General features: G+C 29.8%; 1 protein-coding gene across 1 annotated transcript in view; it reads right to left on the bottom strand.

Annotated features, from left to right (window-relative positions):
- LOC141524954 (dipeptidase 1) overlaps positions 1-24,561 on the bottom strand; it is a 71,083-nt gene extending 46,522 nt beyond the window's left edge. Inside the window, exons 1-2 of the mRNA XM_074239147.1 lie at positions 24,268-24,561; positions 16,542-16,907 (exon numbers count right to left, since the gene is read on the bottom strand). Of these exons, the coding sequence (XP_074095248.1) occupies positions 16,542-16,907; positions 24,268-24,561 (660 nt within the window). The remainder of the gene's footprint in view (positions 1-16,541; positions 16,908-24,267) is intronic.
- Positions 24,562-26,584: the final 2,023 nt, after the last annotated feature.

Below are 26,584 nucleotides of genomic sequence, written 5' to 3'. Positions count from 1 at the left end.
CTTTTTAATTTGTCTAATAAATTGCAGTATTCATAATATAGCAAACGTTAAATTCGTCTGATAAAAAAACAAAGATACAGATTTTGTATCGCTCAATAGTATATTGTGGAAATTACTCAATTGAAAGCAATGCATAGAGTTTTTGTATAAGCTGCTATCATTTTAATCCCCTTTTTTACACGTCAATTATTTAAGACTCGGTCACTTCGGTGAAAATGATTAAAAAAAAAAAAATGATAGCTCGATTAACAAATTACATACTCGATAAAATGATCTTGTTACATTTCTACGTGCATCCATAGTAATTCGTTTGATCACGAAGAGTAGAAATACAAAGTACAATTGAAGCTTAGTATAAATAAATTTTACGAGCAATATTCCAAAATATTAACGATACAAAATAATAATAACAAAAATAATAACTGACATTGAAACATGTCTACATGTAATCATGAAAACCTGCACAAAATGGATTAATTAAGGGAATTTAATATATTTAAGTATTCAAATTCGGTTATTTCAAAATTTGCATTGATGAAGATTATCGCAACGTTTAGTAGCTAGCTGAATACTTAATCCTTAAAAACTTTTGAAATGCTAGATGAGATTAAGATAATTCTTCAAGTTTTATCACTGACTGCCTACGAACATTTGTTTACAAAAGCCGATGAATTTAGTTACTATCAAATTTACATATACTTAATTTTGTAAATACCATTTTTTAATGAAGGCGAGGGAGACAAATATAAATATTTTAAGGCTTTAAAAAAAAAAAAAAATTACTAACGAATCAAACTACAATAAAATACATTAAAGCTCTTTTAGCAGTTAGAATAAACTTTCAAAATCACGAAAGAAAACGATAAACCATTATTTTCCTGAGGAAAATAGCTATAAAGAAAAAAAAATGAATGGTCTGACCTCAACTATTTAAAGATCGTGATAAAGAAAATAATACGTCTTTTATCGTAAAATCTATTAGTATTAGTATATCATCAATAAATATCACAAAAAAGGTCGAAGGGCTGGTAAATAAGTTTAACAGTAGCTCTCGAGTGTAAAAGGAACACGTGGTATACAGCACAAGAATGTCATTCCATGGGGGCTGGAAGTGGTTAATGATCGAGTTCGATAGATATTTAGTATCTGATAAACTCTCATATAATTCCCACACTTTGTAGAGTATGTAGGTGTACAAAATACAATTATTATCGAAATCTCATCAGAGACTCGTTTGCCACTCTTATATGTTATACATATATTGTTACATATACTCGACTGAACTTATAACCACTAGTGGGTAGACAGGGGAATGCCTCCATTCGACATGCCTGGGAGTTTAGGTCGCGCGTCTATCCAATGGTCGCCTACATATTTACGTTATACATATATTTAGATCATTCCATCTGATGCACACAACAATCCCTCAGGTTCTTTTTTTAACCCAGTATAAAAATTTCAATTTATGATATTAAAATTAGCAGACATTCGACTAGTTTTATTTTAAAATTAAAAATTTACTTCTCAAAAATTTTGATCTCAATTTCCTACAATTTTTTTTTGTCATAATTGATTTTTGTAGTTAATTTTATACTGACACATTTTCCAGTAGCTAAATTTGCTTACACAATGACAGTAAAATTTTTTATTCAACTCTTGACTCGAACAAGTATTTATTTAATTTAATAAAATGTCCATCATACAAATGTATTTATTATTCGCAGTCGCTAAGGATCTCCGAGATCGACGTGGCTCTATATAAATAAAAAAAGAAAAGTGGATTTATTTGATCCGAGATTTTTTTTTTATTTATTCATTTATTTTTTTTAATGAAAGCTATCTGAAGAATGAGAATAAATGCTAACAAAGATTATTTTTTTTTTTTAGAAAGGAAAAAATTGTTTTAAGGATAAGACACATTTTTTGTGTCCTCAATATTTTGCTCAGAATTAAAATTTTTAATTATAACAAATCATTTTTATCTTGGCTTTTTTTTATTATGCAGCTTACACATTGAAGATTGTACATTTATGTGCATAAAAAAAATTCAAAGGTAGATAAGTCGTTAATCCTGCCGTAAAACTAAAGTATGTTGTAACTTATTTGTCTTCAGTTTCAAGAGCGAAGACACGAACAAAGTAATAAAGTAATTTGGATTTTTTAGAAAAGAATTTAACGAGCAAATAAGGCTTTACCAAACTTTTGAGATGGTAACAAGAAAAGTAATAAAAGAGATAAGTATAAGTTTATAAAATAAAATAGTAGTCTTTATAATCCGTGCGCAAAGAGAGCGATATCCAACAGCCTGTAGTCTTCTAACGACTTCTACATTATTCACACTCGTACTCATGTGAATGCATCATAAGCCATCAGCTCATGCAATAACCACGCCCGTCAGATGTTTCTTCTCTTGCACACGTGGCAGACGCTTTTTATTTTTTATTATTAAATCCTTTAAAAAAGTTCGATTGGAGAAAAAAAATAACATCCTTGTGAATTTTAATTGAAATTTTGATTGAAAAAAAAATTCAATTTGATTGACTGGTTTCTTTTTTTGGTGAAATGAAGAAAAAGGGGATTATATTTAATGGGCAAGATCAGGCTTATCGAGCCATATATGGCTGGATCAGATAATTTTTTCACAAAATGATGTTTCTCAGAAATTCCAGAAAAATCAATGTTTTTCACTTTTTTTAGGTTCTACGAAAAGTTTATTGTGGAAAGTAATCTATTACTCTTCCTACGAAAGCAGTTTCGTATATAACTAAGTCATGAGATCGTGCAAAAGTTTACGATTTGGATTCGTGGCTTTTTTTTTTTTTTTTATTAAATGGTCCGATGGTTCATGTAGAAAGCAACGAAAAGTCTGAGAAAACTTCATTTTTAGTGAAGTGCCAACTCATAATTTGATCTAGAAAAATGAGGTTATCTGTGGTCTAAACAAGCATGAACAGAAGCAATTTATAATGTTATTTTTCGCAGTCGAACAATCAAAAGTTTGGAAAATCGAAAAGTGCACGCTCCATAACACTCACTCGATTGGTTAAAAAAAAAAAAAAAAAAAAAAAAAAGGTATTCTGACTTACAGAAAAAGTGCGTCTTAAGAATTCCTGTTGAAAGTAATGCACCAGTCTAGCGCTTGGCGTTATGAGGCGTGAAACGTTTTTTATTTTCTTAAGATATCAAGTAACTAAAATCAAAAATATCATTTCCCAGAAGATTGGGGTTGAAATGAAATGTGAAATGTTTTATATGAAAAGTATATCTAATGTTAGTATTGAAAAGCATGAATAGAATGTGTCGAAGCAATAGCTAGCAATATATTGAGATTATTAAAGGAATGAGTGTGAGTATAAGGTGAAAGGTGGAGGATACAGATTGAGTAGACGGATAAGAGGGATGAATATAAAACGAAAAGAAAGCTTTGGTTTCTCCAGAGCTTCGAAAGAGCTTCTAGAAAAGATGTGAAGCGACAAGTACCCTCACGGGGAATGTGACAGTCGAGTCATTTAATAAATTCACACCAAGTAAACGATCGTAAATATACGAACTGAGTAAATAGAATTGCGTCGTAGTCGGGAGTTGGTGGAAGGGTAAAAGAAGAGGCGGAAAAGGCGCAGGAAGTTGGAGGTTGTGTCAGGAAAAAATAAAAATAAAGAATAAAATACTTGGCATTTAAATGTATAACGGTAAAATAAAAAAGGAGGGTAGTGGGTTGAGAGGTTGAGGACTGAAGAAAGGTAGAACTGGAGGAGTTTAAAGCTGGAAAATGAAGGCCATCGAGCCTGTATATCGATTAGAGTGGCTCTTCACCTAAGAAAGCGAGGAAATGGAAAAGAATGTGATGCTTTGAACAATATGCAACCACCATCAAAATATCTAATGTATTGCCTCTCAATGATCAACGAGTTATACTTACTCTCTCAGTCTTTCACCATTCTTACTTTACATTTTTTTTCTCGACACTTTTCAATGGCTTTTAAGGCATCGACATTGATATAAATTTTAGATTAAAGTGAAAAGTTTTTTTTTAATGGAATGCTTCAGTTTTTATTACCAGATATTTTTTATTAATTATGCAATTTTTTCTTCTTATTTAAAAAATTCAACTTTACGGTAAATATTTTTTTTTAAATAAATTTTAATATATCGTTCGATTTGAAGTTAATGGCAAAAGATAATTAAGATCGGCCAAGTGTAAAAATGAAAAATTTTTACTCATTTTATGTTTACCTACGGCCAAAACGGTTAATCAGTGTAAAAGAGCCCTTCGGAATAAGTTGGACCAATTCCAAAAATGTAAAAAATTAAATTTTTATTTATTATCATGGTTCTTAACTATAGGGTGTCGTTTTTTATTAGCTCTAGTTATATATAGGTAAGGTCAGGCAAAACGGATCGAATAGGAAAGCCGGGAAAATAATTAACGATCCGCGAAAAAATATTTACCTTTTTTTCAAAGAGTGAAATATCTTTCAAAACCATTATTTATGCTTCTATTCAATTGACGTTATAATTTTTAGAAATGGAGAACGTTTATGTTCGGTGATGTTTTTTTATAATAGCTTGCGCTGAGTTAGCCGAGTGATTTTACCCATATCGTAGATTTTATACTGCGAAAACACAATGTTAAATGAGTTTATTACGAAAATAAATTTATTTTTCAATAGTCGAGTTAATTTTCAAGGAAAGCCAGCTAGAATAAAGAAATTCTCAGAGTTTTTCTTTAAAAAATAAATTTCTCTTCAATTATTGTCTATCACAATAATGAAGTCGTTAAACTAACTCTGGAATCTATTAAACTAATGACAGAAATAATATTTTCATATGTGATATTTAACCGCCAGTATTTTACAAACTATATTCATTTAGATATCCGATGTTACACGCCTCGTAATCATGATAACGCGCCTCATATATTCGTTATGACTTCATATGTTTGCACGTACGAATATGTATTTAAACACACATAAAATTGTAGATGTCAATATCTGCGCAGAGCATACATATTGCTGCATAAAATTGAGGTAAAATACGGCATAAAAATGTTTAATCAATATGTTACGAGTGTGTCTTAAAATATTAATATCACTATAACTCTCGTTAAATTTACTGATTTTTAATGAATGTTTGAATATCCAAATCGATAAATTTTCAGAAATTCTTAATTAAGATATAGTTTTCCATGGAAAAAATTTCTGATAATTATGAGATTAAAATATACCTAGTTCAGTTTCATTTAAAATAAAATTTCGCAAGAATTTTTAAATTGAAAATAAATCTTCACTACTAAAAATTATTTACTGTCCGCAACTTTTTATTCCCAATAAAAGACACTTTTTTTTTTTATCGTGTCATTTTTTTATGCGTCTTAATAATGGTTTATAGTAAATATATCAAGTGAATAATATAAAATCTTATTGGTCATAAAAAAATCTATAAATTTCTCTCAGTATTACTTTCTCAAAATTTTTTATTATTATATTCATTATTATTATTATTATAATTACTAATATTTTTATAAATGTTAACAAATTAAGTACGGATTAAGTACGGATATAGACGATTATATTATTATTATTATTATTATTATCAGAGTGACGAAGGTGAATAGGTGTCGGTGAAAAAATAAATCGAAATAAATAACGAGAAAATAGAATGGTACAATCGTCTGGCCTATGCACAACGAAGTGACTAGCAGAACTGCGACCCGTTAAATTATAAAAAAAAAAAAAAACTTGAGTTATATTTTTTTCGGGGCGCTAGACCGAGTGGGAGGAAAAGAGTGAGAACTATTAATTTTCCACAGCGACACAGATTTAAAGGCCAGCAGCATCGCCGGAAGGGTGTCGCGCTTCACGAATTTACTTCTTGCTTTTTTATTATTTATTATTTTTGTTTCAAATTTCACTTGAACATTCATCCTTCGGATTTGTCAACATCTGTATCGCGGCTCACCGACAGTTAGATGGATGCTTTTTTCAAATATTAACAACAACAACAGTCACAAATAAAATTGTTTGCTTGTAATCGAAATTCACTTTAATTAAAATTCTCTTTGAAGAGAAAATTTTATTTATTTGTCAACTACATCCATTAAACTGACAAGTAAATCAATTGAAAAATATGTTTATACAGTGTGTTAATGAAAGAGTTTGGATGTGAGGCAATGAAAATATTTATTTTTATATTAATCTTCGATTATTAGCCAACTAAATTTTTTTTCTGCTTTCCAATCGACAATCGGTTTGCAAAGGATTTGTTTCTCTCAATTCAACTATTGTGCTTTAATTAGTATTGTCAATAACATGTACTGCAGCTTTGGTTCTAATGGTATTTTAAATATGAAAGGTATTGAATTCGAATCTTGGAATTGATCAATTTACTGGAAAAGAAGTATTTATTTATTTGTATTCATTTAAATCCACTTAAGCAAAACGATTTTATGAAGCCGTCAAATAAAGTGAAGGGAAAAAGAATGAAAAATGGAAAACAGTTTATTGAAAGTCGTGGAAAATATATGACATTCTTTGATTAAAACACATTTTTGAGTTGAAAATTGCTGTGATAGGAAATCCCCTGTTTTCAATAATTGTTGTCACACAAACTAATTAACTTCTCGTTTCTGATCAACATTGATTTCTCACGTTAAAAGTTAATGTAAACTTGAACGACAAAAAGCTTCAATATACTACTTAAGCTTTCCCTAATCTCCTCCGATTACGTTTGAAGTGCATCAATACTTCCTGTCGTAACTAGTTTATGAATCAATTTTGTATAAAATTAGATGCACTTGACATTTATGACAGCAATTGTTACTGAATATTAAGTGACATGAACTAATACACTAGAAACTAAGCACTTGACCTATCAAATACTTATTAATCATTCTAGCTTTATTTATTCTAGCTCTAATTATAAAATTATGTTGAGGACTAATTAAAAAATTTAACTGTTAGAAAAGGCAATGCGTTAATATTAAGAAACCACTTAAAATTTTTAACACTTGAATGAATAATAGCTGCTTTAGCATGAGCTACTTTTTAATATTATTATAAACTTGTAAAAATAAATGAGCTTAAGAGTGATTTATTTTTACAAGCTAAAAATATTTTTATAGCAACATAATTGTTGTAAAGATATTTAAGTTTTATTTTTGTTAAAATTGAGGTAAACTATGGTAGGTTCTAAATACTTTATACTATATAATATTACTTAATTATTTTTAATTGTGTACGTAAGAAAAAAAAATTTTTTTTTTTTTATAAGTTCTTTATTATTATTTTTTTTTTAAATTACAAAAAAATATAAGGGAAAAAAATTCAGTTAATGAAACAATTATTTCAACTATAAACTAAAACTCCATTATTCACAATCTTTGCAAGATATCTTGTATATCTCAAGAATAGTTTCCGCAAGTCTTGGATTGACTCTCGCAATAAATTTTTTATGAACTTCTGTTAAATTAATCCACCAAAAATAACTCGTTCAAAACTATCTTGTAGCAATTTTCAAAGCCACATAATTCATTTGAAACGATATTTAATAGAACGTCAGATCGGCATAAAGAATGCACATTGACGTGACCATAAATCAATGACCGGCTTAAAGTAAACCCCCTTAAATGGAATCTTAAAACGAAAGTTTATATCTTTATCTTATTGTCGAGGCTGACTAAACTTTCTGACCATAAATATTATTTGTAACACATAATCGATAATAAATATGAGAATTGAAAGGTTTCTATTCACTCGGTTCGGTGATAAAAAACTAAATACAATAAAACGGGTAAAATCGAAACAAAAATGGTATAAACGACCAAAAAATACACCGGACGGTGAAGTAATAGCAAAAAAAATCTGAAAAACGTGACAATATGATAAAAAAATAAACTTTTTGAAAGTAAAGTAAAATAAAATATAAAAGTTTTGGTTTTGAAACTGGCAGTAACGATTCGATCCTATTGATTTCGCTTGTCGCCCACGACTCGACCGAGATGTAAGACCTTGACATCAATACCGAGCATAACAGCATCATCCCCTGCCGATGTTCACAGCACCAGCTTGTTCTCTTTCTCTCCCTCATTCTTTTTCCTCTATCATTGTCGCTCGACGATATTATATTGCAAAACCAGAGAGAAATCCGTCTCTCTCTTTTTGTCTCCCTTTTTTCCTGGTTGGAAGCACACCAGTAGTTGACTATATACGTAATAGCGGCCTCACTGCTGCAGCGTTAGTTATGCTCCATCGCTTTCTATGCGACGACCCTTCCTTATAATCATCCCTGTCAGCCTCCCCCGTGGATTTCGCTCGCTTTACTGACGACCAACTTTCTCGAGAAAACTCACACTCCAACAAAACCGTCCATACTTATTTTTTTTTTTTTTTTTGACTCGCTCGCTACACTTTCTTGTACCAATTGCCAATTTCACGGCAACCGTTTTACGATTCTTTTCACGGGTTCGCCAGATGCCCACGCTATTCGGTTAGTCATTTGACAACATCCCGATTCTCCCGGGATTAAATTATACTGGTGAAATATTAAAACTCATTTTTTTTTTTCTACTAATATAAATTTAATTTTTGTGATGGCGTTTTAATTGAGAAAGAAGTAGTTATTGTAATTTATTATTTTCTTTTTACAAATTAAGTATAGAAGTACAGAATTAACGTTAATAGCGACTAAGCGAGTACACGCACTTATTATTGAGGCGATTTAATTGCGAACTTTAATTAGTCGTAGTAACAGTTGTAGATTAATAGTGAAGTAAGTTTACCAGGTAATAAATTAACTACATTTATGAATATTTGTAATTCTCTGAAAATAGTAAAAAACTAATTTATAAACACTTTTAATTATTTAAATAATGCAAAATTCGATTTTTTTAATTATGCTTTAGGACAAGAATTTATGCTACTATCGTGAAATTTCAATTTAAAATATATAATTGATTTTTGATAAAATATAATGATCGGTTTTGATAAAATTTAATTAACGATTTATAATTAAAACATTTTTAAACATTAAAAGTAACAAAAACTTTTTTTTGTTATAGAAATTTATTACAAAATCATTAAAGACATTTCAAATAAAAATAAATCACATCCAATCGTTAATATCGATGTAAATAAATTTTTTATACAGATAAATTATGCCCTGTTCTCTGATACTCATCCAAACATGAAACAAAATTGTAAAAAATCACCGTGATATTGTTATTCATTGACATGTTTGTCAAATAAAATATAAAGACACCTAAATTTATAGAAAATTCCGGAGTAGCGCACAGAATCAATAATAAAAAATTGTAAATAAATTTTATTTCAGTCGCAGTATTAATAATTAAAACACATATCAAATACTAACTAATAACTAAGATATATCATCGCCATTGACAGATGAATCGATAACCGGCTTAATAATAAATCACACCTACATTCGTTGTATTCTCCGAAAAGCCCAGTCAGGATTAACTTATAAACTATCAAGGAACGTTTAAGAAAAATATTTATCTTGAACTTACTCGCCACAGATGAGTTGACTTTTTATTTGACGTAAGAAAATACTTTCCCGACGAGTGGGTAGTGAATATTTGACACCCTTCAACAGAGGAAGTTACTTGCTGAGTTGAGACTGGAGACGAAGGGGACTTTCATTCATATCATATACAAAGTATATTTATATATACCACCCGGAAAAAAGTGAAAGCAGACAGAATATAAGGAGCTGAATATGAAGAAAAAAAAAGAAGGAAAAAACGAAAGAGAAGAAGAAGGGTTGAAAACAAAAGCTTCACCTAAGAATCCTTACGAAAGCGTGTACTCTCGACCTTTCATCATCCGGCACAGCAACTACCAGAAGGGGTACTCTGGCCGGGGTATTTTCACTCGCTGACAACAAAAAATATAAAAAATATAGTCATGACGCTATATACACTGTGGTCACGATAAAGATGAAAATGTACTGAGAGGCAAAGCGTGAGGGTGGACCCAAGCTTTCTTCTCTTTCCTCTTTCCCTACCTTTTTATTTTTTTATTCCTCTGAAGAATAAGTACTCTCGTCAGACAGTGTTTTCCTTTTTTTCTTCTTCTGCCTCTCGGTTTTTTTTATTTTATTTTTTTTTTTTATTTTTATTTTTATACACTTTTTCAGGAGGCGTGAACGAGGGTCAAAGAGAACGTAGAATGGGACTAGGAAATTACTTTTTGCGACCGAGACTTTGATAAAAATTTATCGAGTGAAAAATTCATCTGCGGTTTCAGTTTATACAGATACGTTTGCGTGATCTATATATATATATATATATATATATATATATATATATATATATATATATATATATATATATATATATATATATATATATATATATATATATATATATAAGTTCACGATGTATTACTAAATCGATGAGCTCGAAATATTTTCATATAGTTGTTGATGTTTATTTTTTGTGAACAATGCGTGATTGACAAAGCAAAAACGTTAATATGAACTTTTGTGGTAATTATAAATTTTTAATTAAAGTTTGTGCATACCTGAGCAGTAATAAACGTGATATTTTGTTTATTTCGTGTTTCAATTTACTTTTGAATCTATTACTCTACAGTATTATTACTACTATTATTATTATTATTATCATCATTTTTATTGTTGTTGTTTTATATATAATACCAGTATTTTACATTGTCCGAAGCTTTAATTTAAGCTCATTTAATCTCAACTCAAATAGAGGTTGTGTTCATGTTTTTGTTGGAAAATATTTACAATTTATTTTTAGTGAAATTAAAATTTTTAAAACCGATTTTTTAATTCTCTTTGAAATTTTTCATTAAAAGAGAAATAGAACTATAATGATAACGGTTACTGTGGGTAAATATGATAAAGGTTAACCGAAATATTTATAGATAGAACAAAACGATGACTTATTTTTATTTTCTTCATAAGTTATTGATATCGAACAGCAGAGGACGAAAATACGGTACTTTAGAGAGGTCACAGATTTAATAATTGACAGTTTAGTCGATGTTTGTCCGATTTAATGAAAATAATGTCAAAGATCTTGAAAATAACTGGTTCGTTTATTTTTTAAACAGCGGTCATTTGAAAGATTGCATTTATAACGAATATGTTGCCAATATACGAAGTAGAGTGACAATTAGTGAAATAAAAGTCCCGAGAGATTTTCACAAAGCCGATAAGATAGCGGAGTGAAATTAATAAAACAATATTAAATATCTGGCGTTTGTCGAGGCCACAATATATAACTTGGGCAGAACTAGATGAATTTTATAGTCTTCGCTAACTATTTTATTGACTGATACCAATTATCCGAGTGACACTGTATTTACTGTCTGTTGTTTTTTATTGCAAAAAAAAAAAAACCATTTTAAAACTTGACAGAACTTATGGGTAAAAGTCGCCAGATAATACAAAAAATAAAATGGGTTACTCTGATCTAGATTTTTCTTAAAGTTTAAAATGCGACAAACAGTCACCAGGGCTACGAAAAAATCGAGAAAAGTCAGATGAGTGGCACGTCCTAGATTTCTCCGAGAATCACAACAATGCGCCACAAAATATAGCTCTGGATAACGTTTGACCCAACCGAGAATTGGGTCAAGTAATAATTAATCATACCTCCACCTTACAATCATCAACATTAATTTTAAATATAAAGTGAAAGCTTGATTAATAAATTTAATTATTTAAACTATTTTATCTGATGATAAAAATTAAACTCAATTCCCCAATACGTTTAAATACAGCCAATTTTGTCGTTGACGAAAATTTAATTAAAAAAATGACATCGCAATAAATTTATAAAATATTACTCTCCCACATGATATAAAGCGGCACCTTTAATGGATGAGTTTTTGCGGAAATACTCGCAGACCCGAGTTTATAATTTATTTGACGTTGTTTTTGAAAGTAAATAAAATTAATCAGTGTAAATATGACCAAGCAAAAACATTACAATTTTTCTATAAATAACAATAAATATTGAAAGAAGATACATTTACATGCTCCCGTTATTTGACCCAAGTTATATTGAAGCAACACCTATAACCAAGCAAACAGACGCACGAGTTCCAATACTATTCGCCTTCAGCAAATTACCTGGCTTTGGCTACGGTCTAGAACGTTTCCGTCCTGTTCTTATTGGCAGAGAAGTGGTCTAAGGCAGACTGCGTCAATATCAGCCTCCTGATGTACGCAGGCAAACTTTGAATACGTTACTTCATTATATTTAAGTACTAATTTAATATTCAAGGTATTGACTCTTAAAAATTAACAGCCTGAATTAAATCATACAGCCAATCAATTATTAATTGAGAGTGAAAAAAATTTGTAAATTATTTAATTACGATACTCGGTGATGAATTAACCATCTAGTTGTAGAATTTTTATGAAAAATTAATAATATGATTGCAAGTATTATTTTAATTGAAAAAAAATAATGATCTACGTCAGTATGAAATTATTTTTTATTGCTGTTACGATAAATTATTTTTTTTATAAATCAGATTTGAGTGCTCTTATTACGTAGTAAAAATCTCTCTTTTATAACTACGTATTTGCAAAGTACAATCCTCTGGGAGTCTAGACTTCAGGGCCAAGGAACGTCTTAAATAAATAAATACAACCAGTCTGTTTTCACAAAGTTATTTTTTCTTGGGTTATAAGGTACAACACTGAAAAATTTATCCTTAAAGTAGTTGGTTCTGATACTTCATATCGCACTCAGTTTCTAACCTAAATAAAAAATTAACACCGAAAAAAATTTTAAGTTTATTTATGTGCTGACCAGATGATCATTTTTTTTTTAGTGCACAAAAAGACAAAAATTAATTTTTATCAATCAATTTAACTCAATACATTTTTAATTAAATTCTAACCAATGATAATTTGAACCAAGAAAATTATTTTTATAATTAATATAAATTATCAATTATTGAAGATATGTTTTTATCTCTAAAAAATTTTCTCACTAAAAATAATTTTTTTCTCAGTATCCATTTTGATATTTCAATATTTCTTTTAAAATATTCGTCAGCACACAAACTCTTCTATTAAATAAAGTTGGTATCCGTAAACACAAATAGGCAACGTAAAATAAAGTTGGCATTAAGTCAACTACTAGATAAGACTACCCCGACAACAAAAACAACACCAACAATAGTATAAATATAAATATTAATAATAATATAGTATGAAGGAGCGTAAGCTTGACAAGCGTTAAGAGTTTCATGGACTTAGATCTCAGTACGTAGCACGAGTTAGTTGAGAAAAATAGATAGAGCAAATAAAGCGGGCGACATTGAGTTGTGTATGCATATTAGATATTACATAAAAAGACATAAAGCAACGAAATAAAAGCAAGATATAAAGAAAGAAAGAAAAGGGAAAAGCATGCGCTGGAGGGCATCACTCTCTTTCTCTACTTCGGTCTGCTCTGTACAACGCAAAGCACAGACACTACGTGCATAAGAGCCAGTGAATCCTTGCTGGGTGGTATGCTTCCAGTTCTAGTTCCAGCTTCAGTGTAACAAGGTTACGACTGCTGGTGGTGCACACCACTTTGTTAAATTTCTCACAACTGCAGTGCAGTAAAACCAGTTGGATAACCGTTCCCGTCGTCTCCTTGCCTCCCAGTTTCCAACTCCTAACCAGCATCAACTACCAGCTACTGCTTATTTCTCTCTCGCTCACACTCCTACGGATTTCTCCACTCATCTACGCTACTACTTACTCTATACTCTCACTTTAAGCTTACTCTTTACTCTTCACTCTTTACTCTTTACTCTTTACTCTTTACTCTCTACACTCAACACTAGCTTTCGTGGTTTCATGATCCACCTACTGTGTGTCAAGCTTTTTAAACTTCTCGGTCGACGCTTTCTCATGAGCTTCAATTCAATTCAACTTTTACCGCTTTACTTCCTAACTTGTGTTAAATATAACTTATAACTTTATAACTAATACATAAATTCATTAATACTGATTTATTATCGATAAATGTGCATATAGAATGATTATTACTTTCGAGAGGGATGTTCCCACCGCGCCAATTGACAATATTTACTGCGGCAGAATTGCAAGTGCCCGGCCACCTATTTTCAGAAAAGAGGCAAGAGTTTTACCCTCCAAGTTTTATGTTCCAAATTTTTTATTTTCATTACAAAAAAAAAAATTCGCTCGGGGAAAATAAGGTTGAAAAATGAGGAGGATACGGTTTAGTTAATTTCAGGAAAAGTTTACGTAATTTTTACATGACAACTTTATTAAAGTTTTAATTCGGGTGTAAACGCTGACAAATGTGAACATTGCCAATTCTTTTTTCAGGTTATTTAATTTATAAATGTGTGCAAGTTTTTTAAGTCATATTTCATCTTGGCGTATAAGTTTTTATTTTTTTGTTACATCTAACCAATCAATTTCTGAATTTTATAAAGGATCTATGAAGCCTAAGTAAATTAAAATAGGATTAAATTTTTAGTAGAAGGACATGCGTAAAATTAAAAAAACTTTTTATATAATAATAGAAAACTTGAAAGTCTCATAAAAATGTTTAAGTACTTCAGAAGTGAAGTTTAAATTTAAACTTCATTTAAAAATTTCATATACAGAATAAACGTAACTTCAATACAGAAGTTGGAACAAAGTTCCAACAAATTGAAAGAAAAATTATTATTACTACAAAAACTAGTTCGTTACTTTTATTTGTCCTTAATAAATTTATATTTTTTACAAAGGTACGCTAATTATGCGTTTATTTATTTAAAGTATTTATCTTGTGAGTATATTTATGTTGACATTAAATAAGTAAATATGTCAAGATTAAATGTGCTTTTGAAGATCTATTAATTGGAAATTCCTCTGATAGGATTGAATTTAAATATTTAATAAGATATTAGTTTGCATTCATAAAAGTAATATGATTCAAATTTAGTTTAATGATGGTAGTAATTAAATCTTGTAATCAAATTTATCATGAAAATAGTTATCTCCACGGAAATAGTAATAACTATAATCATAATCATAGCCATAATAGTTGGAGAAATGTTGATGATGATAATAATATTGAAGAGCGAAAATAATTAATTTATTGATAATCATGCGCCGAGCATATACAATCTACAGAATAAAATACAGAACTACTACACGTATAATTATTATGGTTGTTACAACAACAATTATTATCATTAAAGTTCTAGATGAATTCGAAATCTATCGATAATTTAACCGATGTTTTGTTAATAATCTGTATTTTAGGGTAATTAATTAATAAATTAACAAGACCGTGGACGTGTTACGATAATCGATATTGCCTTTTCGGTCATTGGAGAATTACTCGGTTTAGAGGTTACGTCAGAAAAACACTTTTATTTAGTTAAAAATAGAATTATGCACCTCTTTTTTATTCGTTTCTTTTATTTGATGTTCTTTCTATTTTTTCCATTCACCAGATTTTTTGTTGTAAAATTTACTTAATTATAATAGAATTAAATTATAATAATAATAGTTCATTTGTAGCGTAAAAAAGTATTGCTTGATTCGAGATGGATTATTTTTTTTCCGAACACCAATTTTTGATTTATTCTTTCAATTAACTTTGAACACGCGTCCAATCACTTTTCCAATTAATTTAAAAAAGATTTTGTCGTCATAATTGAGCGATTACAGATTATATTTAAATTTTGATTGATAATTTTTTTAGATGAAATAGAAAACTAAAAACTTATAAATTAAATCAATTGGAGATTACAGATTCAGTTACTGATTTTTTAGATTATATCATAATTTTATAAAGTTATCGTGTGTAACAGTCTTTTATTCCAACGAACGGCTATTGATTGCTCCTAGTAGCATTTACTGAACTAGAGTACTGTTAATTAAAAAAAAAGTCTGGACGTTGATAAAATAAAATTCAGTAATTTGTTTTTATTTCATAGTCCTTTGTTTCAATAAAAAATAAGTATGATATTGTAGAAAAATATTATAACTTTTTCCAATCCGAACATCCTAGCTGCAAATGATGCTACCGGAAAAACGTTGGAACTAGCAAAAAAAAGTAAAGTGATACGAAAAAATGAAATGGAAATAAAGAAAAAATAATGTAAAAACGACGTCCGAAACTCTTTACGCTTGGCTAATTTTTTTTTAGATTTTTTATATATTTGCGGTTAGCATTCACGTCGAGAGAAGTAATTGAATCGAGAGGACAGCAAAAAAATTATAAAAAACTTGGGAAAATAAATATTGAATTTTAGATCACAGGCAGAAACTGTTGGAGGGATGACTATTAAATAACGAAACAAAAGTTTGCGGTCTTAATGGAAGTAACAATTTTTCTATCATTTTGTTTATGACGTTAAATTCAAAATTTCTGTTCAAATTTTTTATTTATTATAATTTTGGTTTTATTTCTATCAAATTAAAGTCCGAATTTACAATCAAAAAAATTTTTTCACGGTATAATAATAACAATTCGCGTGATATGATAAATGATAACATAATTTAATAACATAAATCTTTACCTGATAATCCATGTAATTTCCGTAGCCCATGTGATTGCAGGTGCAAGCGCATGCTTGTATATGCCGACGCATATCGAGCTCGACCTCTTCACCACACATGCCCCTGGTACTAGCCATCATGGTGTCACCCATGCAGTATGTACCAGTACAGTACATCCGCGGATCATTTTGGTCCAGGTAACCAACACCCCCAATCCCAATACCGCCACCTCCGCCGCCGCCTCCTCCACCTCCGCCACCTCCAGTGTCGTCGTAGTCAAGTCGGCTAGGACACCTCGAGTCAGTCGGGTACCCACCCACTCGAGACTGCGGACGATCCTCGAAACCCACACGGGACTGCGGCCGGTGCGAGCCTTGCGGCATTTCCTGAAATTGTTATTTAAAATGTAAAAACTCTCCTGCTATTGCTGCTATTACTTTAACTGTTAGAGCTGAGTCAGCTTTAATAACGGTCAACCTAACCACTTTTTCATTTCACTTATGCTATTTTTATGTTACACTTAACACGACATTCTAAACATGTATATAATGCGCCAGGGGATTACGGCTTTCCCTTTACTTCCTTGCCACTGGGTACGAGACAAGTAAATAGAAAATGAATTGCAGCATCAGCCCAATATTTTTTTTTTATTTTTTTTTTTTTTTTAACGAAGTTATGCTCAGATTTAGTCAGACATTTTTTTACTTTTCAATTTATTGTTCTAACTCATTAAAATATAAATTAATGAAAGTTTCGGAAGTCTAAATATTCATATCAAGTAATAATTTAAAATAATTTACCAAACTACAAATTTTATTATGTAAATAAAAATTATAAACTTCTGAATAAATCTTTAATAAAAATAAAATGATTAATGTTTGATATTAATTGTTACTCTTACTCAAAATTTTTTTTTTGAAATTTTAATAGAAAAAAAAAACCATTTTTATGATCAGTAAACTGTTGTGTATGTAGTTGAACTTTCTGAGAAAAAAATTTAGAGCATTTCATTCGGCGTGTCAAATTGCCTATCCGAAGCAAGGATGGCGAACAAGCGGATTGAAATATTTCGCTTTCTCCGTAACGGGCATACTAATTATCTTTCATAGAAAGTTTGAAGTTTTGCCATTGTGTACGGAAAAGTTAGAGCTACCGTCAAATTATTGCATTTTTTTTTTTTAAATAAACTGAGTTCCTTTTTACTTAATTAGCTAGAAAATTTTACTTTCTGATAAACGAAAAATACACGGCATATATAATCCTAATTAATTAGTTAATGATGAAATGTTTCTTTCAAAATAAAAGTTTAAAATTCTCAAAACTATTAACATGAAAAAAAAAAGAGTTAAAAATTTTTTCATCTTTATTTAATATAATAATTATAATCATAAAGCTCGAAGTTGAAGTTGGTTTACTGAATTGGGTCTTTCCACTAGAATTTATCGAGTACAAAAGAAGTGAGAAGCAGCGAATGAATGAATGGTTGAAAAGTTATAAAGCTCACCAAAAAAAGCATACTCGATCGTCATCTAGGAGCTGAATGGGTAATGATTTAAAATGGAATTACTAGAGTAAAGAAATCGGATAAAATTGGTGTAATATTTAAAGTTCCGGTTAAATAAACGAATGAAATCAGTATTCCGAAATAATTAAAACAAGGTCTTGGTCCCACCGGTACGTTACACATTGAATAATCTCAGAGACAACGGAATCGATCGTTCTGCTAACAGAACTTGTGTAATTATGCTAATTAATGTAATTTCGGGCTGGGTAACACCACCGAGCGTGAAAATTGAACGCTTAAACGTGGCTAGTTGGATTTCTCAGTCGTCAACAACGTGTACGATCAATAGTGCGCTAATTTAGTTGCTTAATAAACCCCAGTCGATAATAATAATAATAATAATAATAATAATAATAATAATAATAATAATAATAATAATAATAATAATAATAATAATGATAAACCACAGAGTATTAAATGACAAATATTAGTAATAGTAGTAATTTTTCTTTTATCTAATAAATAAACAGTGAAGTGAATAATTATTGCATTAACGTAAACTCAAGGCTCCAAATAATTTATTGAAAAATTGTTTTTTTCCATTTTTGTGTTATTTTGACAGATACATCTATCTATCTATCTTTTCAAGTATAGCAGACATTTTATCAGGTTTTTTTAATTTTTTTACTCCTTCTGGACGTTTCATTTCCTCCACATACACTTATATGATTTCATCTTTTTCTTTAAGTAGCTTTTTGTACTTCTTAACTGAATTTTTTTTTACTTTCCGGGCGAATCTTTCGATTGTTTAGCATTGATCTCTTCTCTAAATCGTCTAACGTCGTCCATCCTTACTTCAGGCGAATTGATCGGTAAAAAAAATTATTTTTATTTTAGAACTCAACATCTTAGACTTATCTCTCTTTGTTTTGACTTGCGATTGGTTTACTGCGGGTTACGATACTGCGGACGAGATTAAGTTTATATCTTGTGCCAAAAAGTAGAGTTAAGTGAACTGACTATATTTTATTGATGACTTCATTCGCGAAGTATGTCGGATTTGTGCAAGTAAATACATTTTTAAAGTCATTTATTTGTCATATATTTGCAAACAATTATTTTAACAAATAAAATTAATAAATATCGAGATAGTTTATTTTTTTTGTCTACTGAAATCTAAAAATTAAAAGAGTAAATTTTTATAAAAAATTAATTTTATGGAAAAGAATTTACAAAGTTTCAAACCATGAGTTGATTGAGGGTTATAAATAGCCAGATCTACATTCTTAAGCATTATGCTGCATTAAGTATACAAATATACAATGGTTTAGAACAATACAATAATATAAGTAATCCTAAGCAACCACATCTCTAAGAAGAAAACATTGCTATTCCGTAGACACAGATCATTTAAAGAAAATGTAAGTAATTTATAACCGGATTACGTAAAATAAATGGAGTGAATTAATAAAAGATACTGTTGAGCTGAAAATTAAGTTTAAATAGAGTTATATAATAAATATTAGGAAAGTGTAACTGCAAGCCGTAATCTGGAATGACCCTCTCAATGGCCATAGAATGCGGTACTCTTTGTCTTGCTTACTTCACTGCCATTAACAATAAACTTTCCTTTAATAGGATTTTGATGAGGCTCTGGAGCAATGTTACAGCCATCTTCAAAATACTTGATAATGTACCTTTACTCAGACATTCAATGTTTGCTCTTTAATATCATTATGTCGTAGCTACTGTTGTTACCGCTACTATTTCTGTTATTTTACCCATTGTTAGCTCTTTTTCTGGCCATGCCCATTCACTTTTATTAGAAAACAATTCCAAATTTATATTTATCAGCGTTTTTATTTTTTAAGTGACTCCATATATTTTTCTGTTCCTCACAGACATTAAAATTTCGTTTCATGGATAGTTTCATGGATAGATCTCATATTTTTTTTACTTTTGTATAACTGCTTCTAGTTGCTTTTCAACTCTATTTGTTGAGCTTGTATTTTTTTGTTTTTTTATAGATCCAAGTGAATTACTCTTTTTATTACAACATCAAAACTTATTGTTAGTCCAAAATTTTACATTATTTGAATTATTAGTTATTGAGAAAATTTTAATTTTTTTTTTCGTTGAATAAAAGAGAGGAAAAAAATGCCAAATCAAATTTTTCTAGGACGTTATTTTGAATTCTTACGATGATTCAGGTACATCTATTGACAACACAGAGTAAATATATCTTTGAAGACAAGAAATAATTCTGATAGAGGCATGCAAAATTTTTTTTTATTTATTTTCTTTCTTTTCAAAATTCAAGTGAGTTATAAAAAAATTACTACCGCAAAAATTTATTTCAAATCGTCAATAAAAAACATTGAGTGCAGAGCATGAAAACTATAAAAAGTATTATCGTTTCTATTAAGAATTCCGCAGAAAAGTTGAGTGAAATTAAAAATTTTTTTTACCTAGAGAAAAGTTCCGCTTATGTATAATGTTTACATGTAACTAGTGCATGGATAACTTAGTAAATGCAATCAGCTAATGGCTTAGCTTTTCACAAGAACAAGCAAATTTAATAATTGTTCATTTTATTTTTCGTAAGAAGTTTTTTTGTGTAACTGCGAAATCTCTTTTAATTTTTTACTCAACTTAAAAACTTAAATACAATGATAAAGCTTACATTTTCGGCTGCAAATGAAAAATATGAACAATAAACTGACCAATTATTTACTAATAAAAAAAAATGTTTATTTTTAACATTATTTAATACTTTTGAAATATCGATAAATTTGCTCAGGTTTAACCAGAAACGAATAAGTATCCAGTGGTCAAAACCCATAAAATAAAATACCCCAATATATAAAAAAGAGGAACCTTTGTATCAATAAATCAAATGTATTTTTGAAAAAGTGAAGTCTTAATTAAAACGACCCGCCGTTTCTACATTATAAATAGCCTATTTATCTAACGCTTGAATCACAATTCTTTATGATTTATGGTAATGTCCATTATAAAATGCGTTCCAATTTCGCGTAGATACCCATTTACATTCATACAGATATTTCTAATTTAATCTTTATCTATTAATTGGATAGTCTACATAACGAACGACCTCTTCTGAACATCTATGTTGCGTAAAATTTAAAATTATTTTCCCTAAGAGTTTTATAGTTACTTAATTTATAGTCATTTAATTTCATTGGATTTTCGTAAACTTTTATTTCCAATTGCAGTATTATATTATCGAGCATTTATTTACAGTGAACCTCATTTCGACCAACCAATTCGACTGTTGAATTTATTTCAATGGATTCTTGACGTTGAAACTAAAACTTCGATGCATATAGCAGGTAGGTGAGACGAAATGGGAAACAGAGTCGGCAACACGAGATAAAATACAATTTTAGTCTTGGTGTGTTGTCTTTCTCTCGATTTAAATTGTTTTATTTCATCTCCTGCCGCTGTCGAGCAATATACTGTCAGCTGATGTTTTGTTTAAATTTCTGAAATATTTTGTTTGCTCTAAAATTGAAAACTATGAGATACAATTAATTTAGCCGCGCTTCGTAATAAAATGCATTTCTTCCACTTCAGATACTAATTTTATTCCGATGAGTCTCTGTGGAATTAAAATTTTAATTGGCAGTGAGTAAATATAAAATGCGAAATATCAATAGACTATTGAACATTTTTTTTTTTTTATCAAATGGAAAAATTTTTACGGACATACTCATAATGTCTAGTAAAGTTCTTGATCAATACGAATGCAATCCATAAGCTGTTTACCATTAACTATTACTACTACTGTAAATTTGTTGGAACATCGAGTGGATAGTCCATTAAAGCTTATACAATCATTTTCATTCTATTTGCAGTCAACCGTCTTTATTTAATGGAGACTATGCAAATTTAATTAATATAGTGCTTTAAAACGATTGTTATCTTTAAGAATTTAAGTTGAGTAGATTTTAGAGATTGAAACTTTTTGAACTCTTTGTATAATTGAAAATAGATTGAAGAATTTTTCTCATACAAAGGATCTTTAAATATTTTATAAGATGTAAACGGCATCAAATTTTTTATTATTACAATCTTTACTATAAAATAAAATAGTTAGATATTAGATATCACTTTTTTTGAGTACATGATTTTTTTACAAACTATTAATTTCATACATTACTAGTAGTATGCGTATTGTATTACCCGTCTGACTTAAAACAACTATTTCTACTTACATCTAAGTTTAGTTAAAAAATGTACATCATTATATAAAACCATATAAAATTATATAAAATTATATAAAGCCAAAACTCATATAATTTTATGTAATATTATATGATTATATAAAAATTTTTATTCCCGGATCATAACATCACTATCTCATTCCCGAGCTTTTTTTTCGCTTGATAAAAAAAAACCAAGTATCTATAGAGATTACTTATTAAGCTTTGCAAGAACATCAAAACGATCTTTTGTGCGAGTGAAATTTTCATGATATTAAAAAATAATAGCATAAAAAAAAAAAATGTTAACACTCAAAAGAATTCAAGTGTGAAGTGATTGTGTAAAACAGAGGTTGACATAAAGCCAGGATATATACGCCAGTGTGTGCATGAGTATCGTTTGATAATATACATATAAAACATAATACATAATAAGCTAATAATAAATTTAATCAAGTGGTTGAACTGGATGAAATTTACTCATTGAATGTTCATATAAATGCCTGAAGCAGATTAAATTTGTCGTTGGTGATAGAGTCATTTCTATGTGTTTATATACTTATGTATATGCATATGTATATAAATATATATAAATGTATATAGAGTGAGAATTGAAGCGTACTCATGTTCACATCATATGACACGAAGCAATGTTAATAGACGTTTGCTCGCTGGAAGAGGGATTCGGTGTGTTTTGTACATCGACAGCGATGAGTGCTTTCGTCGTCTGCCTCCGAATAACTGCACCAGAATAGGACGGTACTTGTCTCACTTGAACGATGAAGAGTGCCTAAAGCTCTTCAGTCCCTCGCGCGGTTTAAATGCTACCCAACTTGGTCTCTTTTATCCTTCCTCCTTTGATCTTTTATCTTTTATATTTCTATTCCTTAACCTCCCCCTCCCCCATTCCCCTCTTCCCTTTTTCTCTTGTCCCGCTCTTATATACCAGTCAAAACTTTTTTTAAGCCATTCTTCTTCTCACTTATCATAATTATTATCCCGTTATTTAATTACAGTGGAAAAACCCGAAAAGTACTTATATACATCACATCATCCGTGGATAATTACTCAAAAGTTAATTTAATTATGATTTTTTTTTTTAACTCAAAATTACTTAATATAATTGTTATATAAGCTCAAATAAAAAATTTATAGTATTATTTTAATTAATTAGCTTAATTATATATTTATTAAAGTGCGACAAATCATTTTCAGAGTAATTACAATAATTATGTTAATTTAATATTTATTGTAGCTGATTAATACTTTTGATTATGTTGAAATTTATAATTAGCGCGGACTTTTATTTCAATTTTGTATAAATTAAAAGTAATTTATTATTATTTTTGGAGGTAATTTTTTATTGAGTTATTGGAGTTTTTAATTAATCGTTTATTATTAAATCTCGATGTTATTCTCAATTTTCAATAACACAATTATTATATTATTTTTTGATAAAAACCAGAACTATATTGTTCTACTTTTCAATGTTTTTCATAAACATTTTGTTTCGAACAAATATGAAAATCAGAAAATCGGAAATGTGAAATACGAGATAAATGCTTTAAATACATAAAAGCTGAGTTTGCTTAGGAAATCTCTCAGTTGACCTAAAGGTTTATTTATAAGCTTAAAATAACATAGTTTAACTCTCTCATTTCGAAAATTGTTCGACTAAAATACACTCATATTTTCAACTAAAGAAGTAAAAAAACGTGTTGTTATTTTTTGCCATATTTGTTTGTGGACTTGAAAGTTATCAACATTGACAAATTATAAATTTAAGTAAAAATCTGGATTATTTTCGTCTTTTGAATCATGAATAATATTTTTGAGTTTAATCTTCCCATCGATATAAATTTTTTTTTTAAGTTCAAACTTTTAATCCCCTTAAAAAAAAAGAAAAAAAATAAAATTCTATATCTGACTTACGGAGTACTGTCTGCTCAACCAAAAAATTACCAATTCATATCACCTAACCCAAAAGGTCTAAACTATATAAAATAAACCTCATACCTGGGTATTTTCATCTGGATAAGGCGTCCTTATCCGGCATTCCTCGAAGCATCTCGTGTCATAGCCACTGGGTGGCCGTGGGTATGGATCCTGAGCCGCAGCAGCTGCCGCAGCAGCGCAGCAATCCGGTATCGGTGCATGATAGCTCTCATACGGACACTTAGCATCAACGCCGGTGCCAGTGGTTCCCGAGGCTCTCGACACTTGGTGGACACGTTCTTGTGGACCACCACCACCACCACCACCACCACCACCACCACCACCAGTGGAATAACCGCTGGAGCTGTGGTGCATTCTGCTTCCTTTCCTTTCCTTAGCTCTTCCAGAGATCAGAGATTGCCGATAATCTTCCGAGTTCCTTTGTTAGTCTCTCTCTTCTCTTTTTCCTCCTCACCGAAAATAGACTTTGAGAATTAGGCAGGATGCTCTAGTGGTCAACGCATCCACCCGCTCTGTCTATCGGTTTGGTAACTACCAATAGCTGGCACGGACAAACCGACGACACGATCGGATCCTCCTCATCTTCCACCACCCTTCCAACACATAAACTACCGGCTGCAGTTGTTACACCAGGAATACTTGCTTCATTTACAAATCTATCTGTAGTCGTAACAGTTGTTGCAGTAACAGTAGCAGCAGCACTATTCATCCTTGGATCATCCCACACGGCAGAATTCTCCATCCTCCGATCCCTTCAACTTGATATGGATCCACTTGTTAATTAATAACTCCACAACCACCAGCTGCTACATCATCGTTGTAATTATGATTGTGATTATTTCAAATTGAATTTATGCTTTGACTCTAATGACAACTACACCTGGCCTTCATATAGTGTATTAAGCTACTGCTTGATGTCTTTTATCATAATCGATCAATCATTGACTCCAATAAATAAATTCTAGTTCATTAATTTATTTCCTCTTGACACAATTACAGCATTCAATTGTTGGCTATTGTGGTGATGCAATGGTAATGATTTTTTTATTTGATTCCTTGTTGTTCGATTCAGCTCCAGGCGAATCCAGTGAAACTGCAAATTAAATAATTGGATCAGTTAGGCTTAATAGAAACTTGAATTCCCGCCTATACTTTCAAACACCCTTGTCGCAACGTCACGGTTTAGTTGCTCGAAATTTTTTATGCAGTTGATTTTTTTTAATTGTTCTATGCCTAATACAAAAGTCATTTGAACGCTAGTTGGGTCTTTGGTTTGTATACTACGGAACATTGTGCCATTTCATTCTAAACTTGAATGCTTTTTTGGTCGGGATTATTGAATTCATTTGTTACGATAAAGTTATTGAGTGGAGGTTTTTTTTTATTAAGATTGATTTGTGTGTTCAGGTAAAACGAAAAATTGTTTTTCGTGTTTATATGGTGACGGGATTTCTGTGATGGCATGGAAAATTTCGGTTTGGATTTGTTTTTTTTTTTTTTTTTTTTTTTTTTTTTTTTTTTTTTTTTTTTTAAATAATCAAAGTCGCGGTGTTAGGTTTCCTGATTGATGTATCGATTTTCGATAATGCAAACTGTGTAGCTGGTAAATTTTGCAGGTCTGTAGCTTTGCGGGTTCAAAAGCTCCGAGCCTTTGAACGTAGAATCACGTTTCGGAAGCGAATAAAATTGTTTTTTTGTATTTTGGTTTTGACAAAGTTTTGATAATATACAGAAGGAACTTATTTTTATCAATACTTTAGAATTTAAGTTTGATAGTGGTAAAGAGATCGATAATAAACTACTACTACTACTAGCCAATAGTTCATTACTTTATTAAGTGTAATGATAAAATTTTAATACTTTGTTTTTGATAAAATGTTCTTTTTTTTTTTACAACCTTACCAAGTATTTTCGAAAAAAAAATTTTTTTTACGTAACACCGCACGAATAAATAAATTACAATAAATGACTTAATTCCGTAACCAAAGGTTAAGCATGTGTTGAACACACACTTTTAAATGATTCTCACTTTCATTTTTAAAGAGACAGCGACTATGTTAACACAGTAGCGTTTGCCGTGTCAACATGAGTATACTTTCTACATAACACTAGAATCCAGAAATTATGCAAAAGTGAAGAAAACTCGTTTGTTTCAACTTTACAAAATTTTTATAAGCCGAGAGAATTATTAAATATTGTTATTATTAATTAAAATCTATTGAAGAGTTTTTATTAATTAATGGTATCACATGAGAATTAATTAAATTTTTAATCTAGTCATCAAAATTGAATTTTTTAATTTATGAATATGCTAAATTGTAAAAAAAAAAATACTTCCACAAAATTAAACAAAACTATTTGTTGCGTAAAGAATTTT

The sequence above is a fragment of the Cotesia typhae genome, unplaced genomic scaffold (genome assembly GCF_013202065.1).
Source record: "Cotesia typhae breed Kobodo isofemale line unplaced genomic scaffold, CoteBio_Ctyphae contig_23, whole genome shotgun sequence".
NCBI classification, from domain to species: Eukaryota; Metazoa; Arthropoda; class Insecta; order Hymenoptera; family Braconidae; genus Cotesia; species Cotesia typhae.
The sequence above is the reverse complement of the archived record's forward strand: the minus strand, read 5'-3'. Positions and strand labels throughout refer to the sequence as shown.